The sequence below is a fragment of the Candida pseudojiufengensis genome (genome assembly GCF_024610245.1).
Source record: "Candida pseudojiufengensis strain CBS 10847 chromosome Unknown scaffold19, whole genome shotgun sequence".
NCBI lineage: Eukaryota > Fungi > Ascomycota > Pichiomycetes > Serinales > Debaryomycetaceae > Lodderomyces > Lodderomyces pseudojiufengensis.
In genome coordinates, this window is record NW_026261531.1 from 196,803 (window position 1) to 209,945 (window position 13,143).

The following is a 13,143-nucleotide window of genomic DNA, read 5'->3' on the forward strand; positions in this document are numbered from 1 at the left end:
CTGGTATCTCTTTTATTCACAATTGATGCAAAAAAAAAAATCGTGGATTATATGGGGCTATTGATTGTTCAATTTAAGCTGAACATAAGAGCATATAAATAATGTATCAATTTAAACCCTACTTCTAATTTAGGATTTGGTTGTCCACTCTTATACTTGAATAATAAAATATTATTTTATCGTAACTACAGTATTAGGGTGCTAATTTATTAGATCTGGTAGAATCAAATATTATTTATCTAAAATTATATTTAAATCATGCAGTATCGTACGTCCGTGACTCTTATGGAGATTAACTTCTTGTTTGGGAAATCAGGTATATGGAGATCAATACGACGTGTCAATCAACATTTGTTAGTACTAATTTTGAGTTATCGTACTATGAAAATAGCTCTTGTTACGATGATAATTGAAATCCAGAATTACCGCGTGCTAAAGCCATGCCGTGATGAGATTCTGGGTCGTTCAATATGAATTACTCGTACTAGATCTAAGACGAGGACACCACCAAATCTTTTTGCTACCAAATCGAAGTTTAGATTTTTCTAAATTAGTCGATTGTACAAAAAAATTAGTTTTTTTCTGTTGATCAACAGTACACTACTTTTACTCTCACAATGCTACCAACTTCTAATAGTAAATTTCATAATTGTTTCATAATAAATTATTAAGCTACTTAAAGAAAAAGTTCAACGTTTAAAAATTTATCATAAATTAAAAAAAATATAATTTATTATTAATACAACCAAATTTATTATCAACATATATATATTTACAACACAACTTAATCCAACAATACAGTAATCAAAAATGTCATTAAAACGTATTAATAAAGAATTATCAGACTTGGGAAGGTATGTTTCAAACTAGTATTGGATTTGAAGAGAGAATATAATAGTCAAATCAAACTCGATTTTAAATTTTTTTTTGGATGACTAGATCAGATTAGCAATAATATTTCACATACGTATATGGTAGTGTAATAAGTCTAGCTTACCATTTCAAAGGTTAATATGATCGCATTAAAGTGGTGATCATCATTGTTGATGTGATAGGTTATGAAAAGCTTCGTTGATTTGGACATTTCAATTCTATTGGTGGCGTAACCTTGTGATATTTAATACAACAAATTCGAGTCACGTCATGTGAACAAATTTCGAAGATAAAGTTGAGGTTCTACACCAGATATATTTAAAGGATCGCAATCAGTTAGCCTTATCAGATATACACCTGCTTATTCTTGGAGTCAATCAAGGCATCAACGGAGATTTCAATAAATTAATGAATTTATGCTAGTGTGACTACTATTTTTTTTTCTGGACAAACCAAATTTTACTTAACATCAACATTATACTAACAATCAAATCAGAGATCCACCATCATCTTGTTCAGCAGGACCAGTGGGTGATGATTTATACCATTGGCAAGCATCAATAATGGGACCACCAGATTCTCCATATGCTGGAGGTGTATTTTTTTTAAGTATTCATTTCCCAACTGATTATCCATTTAAACCACCAAAGATTGCATTCACAACTAAAATATATCATCCAAATATTAATTCAAATGGTAACATTTGTTTAGATATTTTAAAAGATCAATGGTCTCCAGCTTTAACAATTTCAAAAGTATTATTATCAATTTGTTCTTTATTAACTGATGCTAATCCTGATGATCCATTAGTTCCAGAAATTGCTCATATTTATAAACAAGACAGAAAGAAATATGAAGCTACTGCTAAAGAATGGACAAAAAAATATGCTGTTTGATATAAATATAATGTTTAAATAGTGAAGCTAGAGAGTACATATGAATAATAAATGCATAGTTCTTTGTTCAATTATACTAAATTTAGAAAATGTAGGTGATTTTTCTTACTACTTCGAACTCTCTGAAGCTTAACATTTACGTACGAAGTATCAATAATTGTATAAAATTAATTTGTTTTAAAAATCTCTATAAAAAAAAACAAAACAAAAAATGTGAGATTTGTTTAGACCGATTGTGAATAGAAGTTTTAAATTTATCACGAAACATTTAGCTCAATCCATCTACAGCTCAATCAATCGAAAATTTTTACTTGGTATACATTACTCAAGTAAACGTCCTATACTATAACCTATTAAATTCCCCCAACCATTCTGAACAAGTTCACAGAACATAAACTTTTCACATTTTCAATCGTTTTTATTTTTTACAACCAAATTCAACTAACAAATTTACAACAATTCAGTACATAAACAACACCCAAATGATAATATAACACAGAGCTATGGAGAAACTAAATTTTTTCAGATTTAATAATCCCAAGACACTATATAATTTAGCATTAAAATTAAATAATCAACAAAATTTTTTTCAATCATTTTTAAATGAAAATCAATTTACTATTATAAATTATATATTATCTTTAGAAAATTTTGAAGTCTGGCTGTATTTCCTTGATGGGAATGTATATCTTAAATATAATAATGATCGAACGGATGAGACGGGAACTGAAGAGGATAAATCTATTGAAAAATCCGTGCTAGACAACTTGGAAGAAAGTGAAATTGACGAATATTCAAATGACAATCTGAAACGAGTGTCTACTTCAGCAGATCGAAATACACCACTAACAAATAAAAACTCAAAATCTAAAGAAACCGAAGGTGAGTCAAAGTTACTACTATCAACTCAAAATGAACTTGAAACAAATCCAGATATAATATTTGAAGAAGGAACTAAAATGATCAAAAAATTAGCACTTCACATTCGATATCTTTTATGGGAGAAAGCTATAGACTTTTATTATGAGCTTGAAAGACTGAATAATGAATTAAATAAAATTGATGAGATTGATGATGATTATGAATTAATTGATTCTATAGAAGATAATGATCATGAAGAAACTAAAAAAGTTGTGGAGCTAGAAGTAATTAAACCTAAAATACGAGAAGAAGAGGAAGATTATGATTTTGATGAAGATGAAGAAGAACAAGACAACAAGACATCCAATTTAGAAGAAAAGGCTCATCAACTGGAAGATGACAAAATTCTACAGTTTAATGAGGAAAATCAATTAATCTTAGAAATTCCTTTATCCATATTCAAACTGAAGGAACAACCACCACGAACATCTGAATCTGAAAATAACGAGAGGTCAAGTTCAAGACCACAAACATCTGAACCTGAAACTAATAAAGACGATCAAGATAAACTAATCCGTGAATTCAATAAAGTATATCATAATTTTGAATATGATAGAGAGACATTAATAAAAAGAAGAAAGTTAGAACAATCAGATTTACAAATGGAAAATGTCAAGATTGATAAAAATGATACATCAAAATTAAAATCATCCCAGCAGAATCAAAGTAACAATAACATGGATATTGCTTTGGGAATGTCTTCGACTTCACTAAGACTGTTACTTTCAAAAATTCATTACAAAAGAGATAAAATCGCTCTCAATGACCATGAATTAAGAACATTATTTATGGATGTACGAAAGAATCGAGGAAAATGGGCAAATGATGAACGAGTTGGACAAGAAGAATTATATGAAGCTTGTGAGAAAGTAGTTACGGAATTACGTAATTTTACTGAACATTCTACTTTTTTCTTAAACAAAGTATCAAAAAGAGAAGCTCCAAATTATGGATTAATTATTAAAAAACCAATGGATTTAAATACTGTTTTGAAAAAGCTAAAGAATTTGTCATATAATTCTAAGCAAGAATTTGTAGATGATTTGATGCTTATATGGAGTAATTGTTTAACTTATAATGCCGATCCAAAACATTTCATAAGAGCTCATGCGATAGCTATGCAGAAAAAATCGTTAAAATTGATACCATTGATTCCTGAAATTACTATAAAGAATAGATCTGAAATAGAGAAAGAAGAAGAAGATAATGAAATCAAGAAAGAAGAAGAAGATGAAGAAGGTGGTGGAGCTGGGAAAAAACTGGCTAAAAAAGGAAGGAAAAGAACTAGGCAAGATGAATTAAAAGCGGATGCAGTTGGAAGTAATAATGGTACTAGTAGTCCTTCCAGAGTTGGGACTCCAATTGCTGTTGATTCTGATGATTTAAGCAATAACAACGATCAGATTAACTTTCAAACAAATGGCAGCACTGCAGTACATGAGGATGAAGAAGACGAAGATGAAGATAATGATAATTTAAATAACGGTGCTTTGGCAGTTTCAAATGGATCAGCTGAAAATGAAGATGAAGAAGAATTTGATCCTGAATTACAAGCATGGAGAACTTTAACAGCAAAATCAAGAGCCAATTATTGTGAGTCTAGATCTAATTTATTTGATTCAAAATTACATTTAAAATCAGATGCACCTGCAATTCTTCGAAAATCTCATGAAATGGCAAATTTCAATCAATATTTATCAAATAAAGAAGTTATTTCTAAATCAACGAATTTATTGGAAAATGATGAACCATACTTAATGGAATATGATGTCACTGGTGGTATTCCTGGATTTGAATTTTCTGGTTTTAATGAAGAAGAAGAAGAAAAAGCAGAAAATAAATTAGTTGATATCATATTACAACAATCTAATGGTGATGCTAGTAAAATACAATCTGACTTTATACTATCTAATAAAACTGGGTTGAATAAAGTTTATTTTGAAAATATATCTGAAATTCAAGAGATAAGAAAGATTTGTTTTAAAATTTCATTAATAAGACAATTACAAACACAACAATTTATTCATCATACTCAAATGAAACAACCAGAAATAGAACTGCTTAAAGAAGTAGATGTTGACTCCATATCCAAATTATCAAACCATGATTCAAATACTCATAAGGTTCAATATGCAGTTCTACGAAGGAATATAGCGAAAATTGCTATGCAAACAGGATTTGAAACAACTGAAGCACCAGCTATAAATACTTTAGCTCAAGTTGCAGAAAAATATATTGGTAATATTGCCAAATCGATGAAATTACATTCTGAAACAAATTCTAAAAATAAATTAAATGCTAGAGAAATATTATTATTATCGTTGTTAGAAAATGGTGTTGATAAACCAGATGATCTATACACTTTCATTCAAGAAAGAATATTAAAACAAAAAGATAAATTAAAAGATTTAAGATCAGCATTATCAAATTTTTTAAAAGATTTATTAAGACCAGGATTAGAAAATTTTAATGAAAAAAATTTTGATGATAATTCTGAACAATTCATTACTGGAGATTTTTCAAATGATTTAGGTGATGATTTTTTTGGTTTTAAAGAATTAGGTTTAGATAAAGAATTAAATATGTTAAGTTCATCAATTCCAATTCATTTATTACACCTGAGATTACATAATCAATATATACTGAATGGTTCAAGTACAAAACAAAACAAATATGAAGATTTAAATGAATATGAACCATCAAGTTTAAAAGCATCAGATGTAAATCTTCAAATTGGATTATTAGTTCCATTTTATGAAAAACTTCTTGAAAAATCAAAACAACAATATATTAAAAATCAAAAGAAAAAAGGTGAATCACTTGATTTACCACCTGATTCAGAATTTTACCTTATTGAAGATGATGAATTACCTCAAAAACAAAGAAATATAAGACCGAAATTACCACCAACTGGTAAGATAACTTCTATTAAAAAGAAAATTATTGCAAATAGTTTTTTCGTTCCTGAAATTTTGGAGGAAGAGGAAGAAACAGAGGAGAAAGTTGATGGTGATGAACCCAAGAATCCACCAAAAGTGGAGGAGAAAGCTATTGATGATAAAAATGACGAAACCGCCATGAAGAAGAAAAGTTTGGACGCTCATGAAGACAAAGTAAAGGAAGACAGTCAGGAAAAGTCAAAGAAAGATGAAAATAATAATGATGATAATGATGATTCAAATAGGAAAAGTTTTTCTTCAGAAAAATCTTTGGAAGTACCAAATGAAGCAGTGGATACGGCCGATATGTAATATTAATGATAGATCTTATAAAAGATGCTTGTCTTTATTCGTAGTATTGGTTTTCTTGACTATGTACTTTCTTTAAAAAACGTGCAATGTGTCGTGTCGTTTAAGGTTGGAAAATGAAACAGCGGAAAGAAAATTCTATTAACTAAACTGCTATTATCATTTTTACAACCAAATACAAACACTTTCAACTTATTATTCATATTCAATACCTCAAATGCTATAGAATCTATAGAGCAAGTCATTAAAAATTACATATATAACTTTCAACGTCCTTACCAAAGATCCTTTTAAATTTTATATTAGTAAAATCGTATGCAAAATAATAATGAAAATGTTTTAAAATTCAAAAAATTAACAAAAGAAGATATATCCAAAAGGGATATATTTGGAAGAACTATTTTACATATTACAATCTTATTAAATGATCATGAATATTTTAGCAATGTCTTAATAAAGAATTCAAATTTAAAATCAATTTTATCATGTTGCGATTATGAAAATGGTTGGAATTGTTTACATTATATCATTCATTATAAACGATTAGCTTGTTTTAATATTTTAATTGAATATTTGAATAGTATAAATTTGACTAATAATTTATTTTCATCTAATGGAATATTTGTTGAATTGTTGAAATGTAAAGATAGATGTGGATTAACTCCTTTACAATTAATGGATAATGATTTCAAAAATCTTAGATGGATTCCAGAATATATCAATATAAATGATACCTATGAGTTTACTTATCGGTTTATAGATTCCAAATTGAATGAAATCGATGAAAAGGAAGATGCAAGTAAAATTATTTCCATGAAATCACCTCTCATTAATTGGGATGAATTTAGAGGGGGGTCAGATATTTATGTCATTGGATGTAACAGCAATAATCAACTAGGTTTAGGGGATTCAAAAGATCGATCGGTGCCTATCAATGTTTCAAATGAATCATTTGTACAAGATCAGGATGATTCGGAATCAATCAATGACAGATTGCAAAGACCAAGATTCAAGGCAATGGCTATTTCGAAATATCATTCAATTGTATTGACACATGACAGACAAGTATATTCATGTGGGGTCGGATCTAGAGGCCGTTTAGGTCATGGTGACAATTCAAGTAGTACTTTCAAATATAAAAGAATTGAGTTTTTCAATGAATTGAGTGACTCACAATACATTAGACAAGTGGCGATTTCAAATAACCATACTGTCATATTGACGTCAAACAATGAAATCTATGCATGGGGCTCAAATAGTTTCAATCAGTTAGGGGTTAGTAGTCCTGCTTCGAACAAGAAACTGAACAATTACTTGGATGATTTTATACCTACACCTACTTTAGTGATGGGAGAAATTAGAAAACATCGTGATGAAAAACTTTTGGGAATTGCAGTTTCGAAAATTCATACTGTTAGCTGGTCCAAAAATAAGTTATTCTTTTGGGGACTAAACGCTGGTCAAATGGGATTACAGTGCGTAAATGGTGATGTTGAAATCAAACTACATGATCAAATGGTCGTTGGAGAAATTCAACCTTCTCCAAAATTAGTAAGTTTAAGAGATGAAATCAAACTTGTTAGTACATCTGAACTATGCACTTGTGTTGTAACAATTTTCAATGATATTCATGTTTTTCATAATTTTCAACATTACAAATTGCCCAAAATTCCAATTAAAGGTTTAGGAGACAAATATTTTGATTTATTTAAGCCACCTAAATTAACTCAAGCTGCAATTATAGAAAAAATAGTTACTCGAGGTAGTGATGTAACTATGATTTTATTATCTAATGGCTCAATAATGAGTTTTAATGTTGATTGTTCAGATATAAAACAAACAAAATATAACGTTGTTTGGAAAGCTCATAATGACCATATGGTTGCCATAGACTTTGATTGTGGTTCAGATGGTTCAGTTATTTTATGTACAAAAGATGGATCAGTGTTTTTAAAAACGTCACAATCTTCAACTCAACGAAAAAATTCCATGAGTGCGGCTACATTGCCAATACCTGTAAATAATAAAAACAAATTCAAAAAACTCGAAAATTTAAATAAAATTGTCAAAGTCACTTGTGATTCAAAATTTTTATCATTTGGATTTATAAGAGATGATATTGATTTGTTACCTGTGGAATTAAACAAAAATGAATTTTGGGTAGATTTCAAACACTTGGCACCAATAGGTGAAAATGTCAACAATAGAAAACAAGAGCAATTAATGAAGACAACTAAGGTGTCGGAGAATAGAACTTACATCACTTCGTTCTTTGATGAATCTTTGAAAGTTGCTGAAGATGATTATCCTCGAGATAGTAATAAACCTGCCATTGACACAACTATTGAGGACCGATTAAACGAAATTTATCATCGACAAAAGTTTAAGAGTATTCATTGGTCAGAAAGGTACGTGCCGGTGTATGATAAGTCTTTGGAAGAAATGTTGAAGTCGGATGAGTCTTATCTTCTACATGAATTTTGCTCTTACAATAAGAACAACGATGATATCAAATTTTATGATGGTTGCATCAAATTTCAGAATGAACCTGGATCAGTCATTGGATTTCATATTGATGTTTTGGCTCATTTTTCACCAGTGTTTAAGTCAATTGTCAATTCAAGCAACAACATCATAGTAGGGAAGAGTTTTGAGGCAGAGTGGATGCCTGAATCTTCAACACTTATGGTTAAATCTCAAACTAGAGCTTTTTCATTGCTACTAATTCTTCAAAGTATTTATTTGGACAAAAAAATTGATCTTCAGGTAGTTTATGGGTCTCGATCAAAAGTTCCAGAGGATTTGAAGATAGTTCAAACTGAATATGATGAAATAGTTGATTTATTTAACTTGAAATTATCCCAAAATAACCTCGTCGGGTTGTCGGTTAACTTATTGGACTCAGAAGGTGATGTCATATTCAAATTAAAAGACGGAAAGTTATTTGCACATTCATACATTTTGAGAACTAGGTCTGCTTTCTTTGAAACTATCCTATCAGAGAGATGGGATACCGGCATCACAACTTTAGATTTTAGTGGAATCAGTACAACTCAAATGCAAATAATTTTGCGTCATGTTTATGGAGCAGACGATTCCACTATTTTGAACTCTTTGGATTATAAATTTGAGGAGAATGATTTATTTGTGAATGAGATTTTGGAAATGATTGAAATTGCTGATGAATTATTAATGTTTGATTTAAAATCGATTTTAGAAGTCGCTGTGATTGGATTTATCACCCTAGAAAATGTTCTTGTGTTGTTAACTCATGCGGACTACTTATCTGCTTCTAAATTATTTTTGAATTGTTGTTGGTGTATATATAACAATTTGGAGGTATTAATGTTTAATCCATCTTTTATTGCTATCCCCAAAGATGTTTTGCAAAAATTGGAAACAAATGTATTGATCTTGGATAGATGTAAGTTTTATGAAAAGAAAGATGAGAAATGGATAGAAAGTCATGTCAAAGTTGAAGAATTTGTTGAGGATATTGACAAGTTCAATAATTACTTCATGAGTGATGGAAAAGGTTTTGCTTCTTTTGAACCTTTGGTGGACAGTAAGTTGGAGGTGAAAAAGACCAAAGAGTCAGTTCCTAAGAAGAAAAAATCTAGGAAAAGCTCGACCTTGAATTCAGATATCATAGATTTTAGAGCAAACTGGGCGAAAAGCAATAACAATGGAGGTACTGGAACCAGTTCGTCGATCAAGGAATCATCGGTTGCTGTTGAAGAAGAATCCCTGGATACAGGTTTTATAACAGTTGGAAAGAGATCTCGCAAACCAAAACACATTGAATTGTCACAAGATGATTTACAAAGCTTGAAACCCAAACAGGATTTTAAAAGTAAACCCATACCTAATTCAATCAATCCAGCAACAACAATTAAATCACCACTGTTAAATGGTTTAAGTCCTCAATCAACTTGGGCTTCACCAGATTCATTCATTGCATCTGCTAGTGGGTCAAAAGCATTTACTCCCGAACCACCTACATCATTCGAGACTAAATTATCGGAATCAAAACAATTTAAACCTAAAATGGGTCCACACATTAAATTATCACAGAAAGAGCGTAAAAAAATTGCAGCTGCTGCTGCTTTGAATGAAGCAAATAAAGATACAAATACCACCCCAGAAATCGGAAATCAAAATTCAGATATTGCTCCTTGGTCTTCAATTACAAATCCATCTCCTACATCCAATTCGATTGCAAGCAAATTTCCAGCATTAGGATTAAAGAAAAACAAATCATCCGTTGCAATAAATAATACTCATCCATCATCCTCCAGTACCAATGAAACAAAATTCACAACATATCAAATCAATTCATCTAGCTCTTCACTTTCATCAATGAAATCAGCAACTCCATCTTTGACTGAAATTATGTTGAATGAAACTTTACAAAAAGAACAAGCGAGAGAGGAGAATTTAACAAGAAAATCATTATCCGAGATTCAAAAAGAACAAGAATTCGAGAGATGGTGGCAGGAAGAGAGTAAAAAAGTTCAAATGGAAATGGGATCAATGAATATCACAAATGGTAAAAAATCCAAGAATCAGAAGAATGGTAATGGATCATTTAGAAAAAGCTCTTCACCGAAATCTCAAAATACAAGAGACAAAAACTCCAAAAATGCAATGAAGAAAATAATTACGTAATAAAAGGACTTTTATAGATAAATTTAAAGAAATGAATGTCATGATAAATCAACATAATCTGGAAACCAACCAAATTCATCTAAATCGACGAAATGATTGTCAGACACGTTGACATGCTCATTCCTCAATCGATCAGCTTGTTCGTATTGACTTCTTGAATTACCTCTTTCTGATATTTTACCAGAACTAGCCAAAACTCTCCACCAAGGTAAATTCTCTATATTTAAATACTCTTCTTCTCTTGGATCAAAACCTTGGTTCAAGTCTTGAAATATCATAGAGCAATGTTTCAAGGATGACCCAACTTGTCGTGAATTCTGAGGTTTATCTAATAAATAAGCAATATGACCTTAATACGCGTTAGATTTTGTTCCATGGCGTATTTTTAAGTTAAACATACCATATGATGTAACTTTTCCAGGTGGTATTTTAAACACAATTGAATAGACACCGTAATGAAAGGCTCTGCTTTCATCGGTTAGTTTAACCATCTCCTCATTTCAATGATTGTAGTTGCCCGATGATGAGGTGATAACTGTAATCAAGTTTATTTTGCTACCAAGCAGCCGTGTGTCTTTTCTTTAAAAAAAAATTTCAGTGCATATGTTTTATAAGGGTAATTCTTTAAACTAAGCAACTACATTAAATACCTATAAAACCCTCCTTCATATTTTACAACCTTCGGATTATGTCCACAACTAGTTGTATAAAAAATTTATCGAAAAATTCCATACGATGTAATGTTTCAAATAGGAGGAATTTTTCATTATTTTGGAAAATGCTAAATATGAATCAACCAAATAGTGGGAAAAATGAAAGAAAGTTATATAACTGGGATGAATCGCCATATGAAGATATACGTATGCATGCAGCTATAATAAGAGCTAAAGCATCTTGTCCGGTCACTAAAGGGCCAGTTGAATATGTTTGTCCCTTATCGGGTATACCTACACATTCCTCAAAAGAAGCATGGGAAAACGATAAAGAATATCACGAATTAAAAAAATATGAAAATTTGAAAAAAGTGAATTTATATGAACATGATTTAAGATCGAGGAAAAAATTTGAAGAATTTGCATTTCCTGGGGAACAAGAAAGAGATTTTATGATTAATATAAGTGATTGGGATTCATTTTTTTATACTAGAGATTTCCCACCAATGAATGATGAATTCAATTTAGCTGCAGCTACAAAAGTTTTAACGTACCCAATGACAATAGCTTCAATCATACACAAATTTTCACCATATCAAATTGAACCGAAGGGACCTTTAACAATCGAAGGAGCTAAATCATTAGGAGCTTTAAGATACTCATTATATCCACCTTATCAAAAAATGGTTGAAGGTGTTACGCATTATAAAGAAAGACCAATGAGAATATTTATAGTAGGAGCAAGAATGGAATCAATGTTACCAGGATATGTATGGAAACAATTTGGATATCTTTTTCCCCGAACTAGATTTGAAATACATTTAATTGGACCTGAATCTTATTTTGACAAAGAAAGTAGATCATTTGCACCAACCAACGTTCCAAATGGAAGACCATTAATCGAAAGATTTGATGATCAAATAACTATACATCACCATTCTCAATTCTTCAATGAACTATACGATACAGGAGATTTATTCCCTTTTGATCCATATTTAGATATGTTCTTCCTTTTCCACCCTGGTTTTAAAACTGCTGATGAAATGCATTGGGACAAATCATTGAAGGGATTCTTGGAATCAAAATGTCCAATATTTATAACAGGTTTCCATAATGAAGATATAGATAAAGAAATCAGTTGGTTGAAAAACCATCCATTGTATGATGAATTGGATATTTTGATGAATAAAACCGATAATAAATTTGCATGCACAAAATTGGATATAATTGATGCTAATCCAACAGAAACTTTCAGTTTGAACAGTAAAGTATTTGGTATTAGAGGTAAGAGATATGAAGCTATTAAACAATAATTTCTGTAAATAGATTTATAATTTAGTATAAATCAATAAATCTGTACATATTGTCAACTAGGTCAGATATGTGAGACCAAAATTTAAAACTTGACGCTTCTGTCAAAACAGCAACTCCGATACACTCATACATCACGCTTTCCACTGTACTGATACACAACCTATATGGGATAAGTATTTTACAAGGGAAAGATCTATTCAATTTATAATTGGGAACCAATACCTTTCCAAAATCGACATTTATAAACTCAACTCATACATTGGCGGACTCATCAAAAAGATCAAATCTCGACGACGACAACAGTCGTCATTATCTGAGAGAGATTTGAACACGAGTCAACCAATTGTATGAATATCTTTTATTGAATCAAAGACAATGCAAACAATATATCACCACATTACCACAGGATTTTTGCTTGAATATGATATCTTATCTACTTCAAGCCTTTTACCTACTATTAGAATATCGCAAAAGTCACCAATGCGTTAGGTGACCCGGTTTTATAGAATTATATAGATAACGTCTGTATATTAAATAAATACTGTGTTTAAAAAAAAAAAAAAAAAAAAA

The 13,143-nt window shown here is 30.4% G+C and overlaps 5 protein-coding genes across 5 annotated transcripts; 4 read left to right on the plus strand and 1 right to left on the minus strand. All coding sequences in view use genetic code 12, as the record gives it.

Moving 5' to 3' along the window:
• Window positions 1–810: 810 nt before the first annotated feature.
• Window positions 811–1,769, plus strand: UBC4 (E2 ubiquitin-conjugating protein; the record flags this gene model as incomplete). Its single annotated transcript, XM_051758730.1, has 2 exons — window positions 811–854; window positions 1,370–1,769. 2 exons carry the CDS (start codon window positions 811–813, stop codon window positions 1,767–1,769), a joined length of 444 nt encoding a protein of 147 aa, XP_051613510.1.
• A 503-nt stretch (window positions 1,770–2,272) lies between these two features.
• On the plus strand, window positions 2,273–5,941 carry SPT7 (SAGA histone acetyltransferase complex subunit; the record flags this gene model as incomplete). The annotated part of the gene is made up of 1 exon (XM_051758731.1): window positions 2,273–5,941. One exon carries the CDS (start codon window positions 2,273–2,275, stop codon window positions 5,939–5,941), a length of 3,669 nt encoding a protein of 1,222 aa, XP_051613511.1.
• Window positions 5,942–6,253: 312 nt separating this feature from the next.
• KGF55_003889 (uncharacterized protein) lies at window positions 6,254–10,606 on the plus strand (the record flags this gene model as incomplete). Its single annotated transcript, XM_051758732.1, has 1 exon — window positions 6,254–10,606. The coding sequence occupies one exon, from the start codon at window positions 6,254–6,256 to the stop codon at window positions 10,604–10,606; it is 4,353 nt and encodes a 1,450-aa protein (XP_051613512.1).
• Window positions 10,607–10,644: 38 nt separating this feature from the next.
• KGF55_003890 (uncharacterized protein) lies at window positions 10,645–11,097 on the minus strand (the record flags this gene model as incomplete). Its single annotated transcript, XM_051758733.1, has 2 exons — window positions 10,645–10,934; window positions 11,007–11,097. 2 exons carry the CDS (start codon window positions 11,095–11,097, stop codon window positions 10,645–10,647), a joined length of 381 nt encoding a protein of 126 aa, XP_051613513.1.
• Window positions 11,098–11,384: 287 nt separating this feature from the next.
• Window positions 11,385–12,572, plus strand: MSS51 (Mss51p; the record flags this gene model as incomplete). Its single annotated transcript, XM_051758734.1, has 1 exon — window positions 11,385–12,572. The coding sequence occupies one exon, from the start codon at window positions 11,385–11,387 to the stop codon at window positions 12,570–12,572; it is 1,188 nt and encodes a 395-aa protein (XP_051613514.1).
• Window positions 12,573–13,143: the final 571 nt, after the last annotated feature.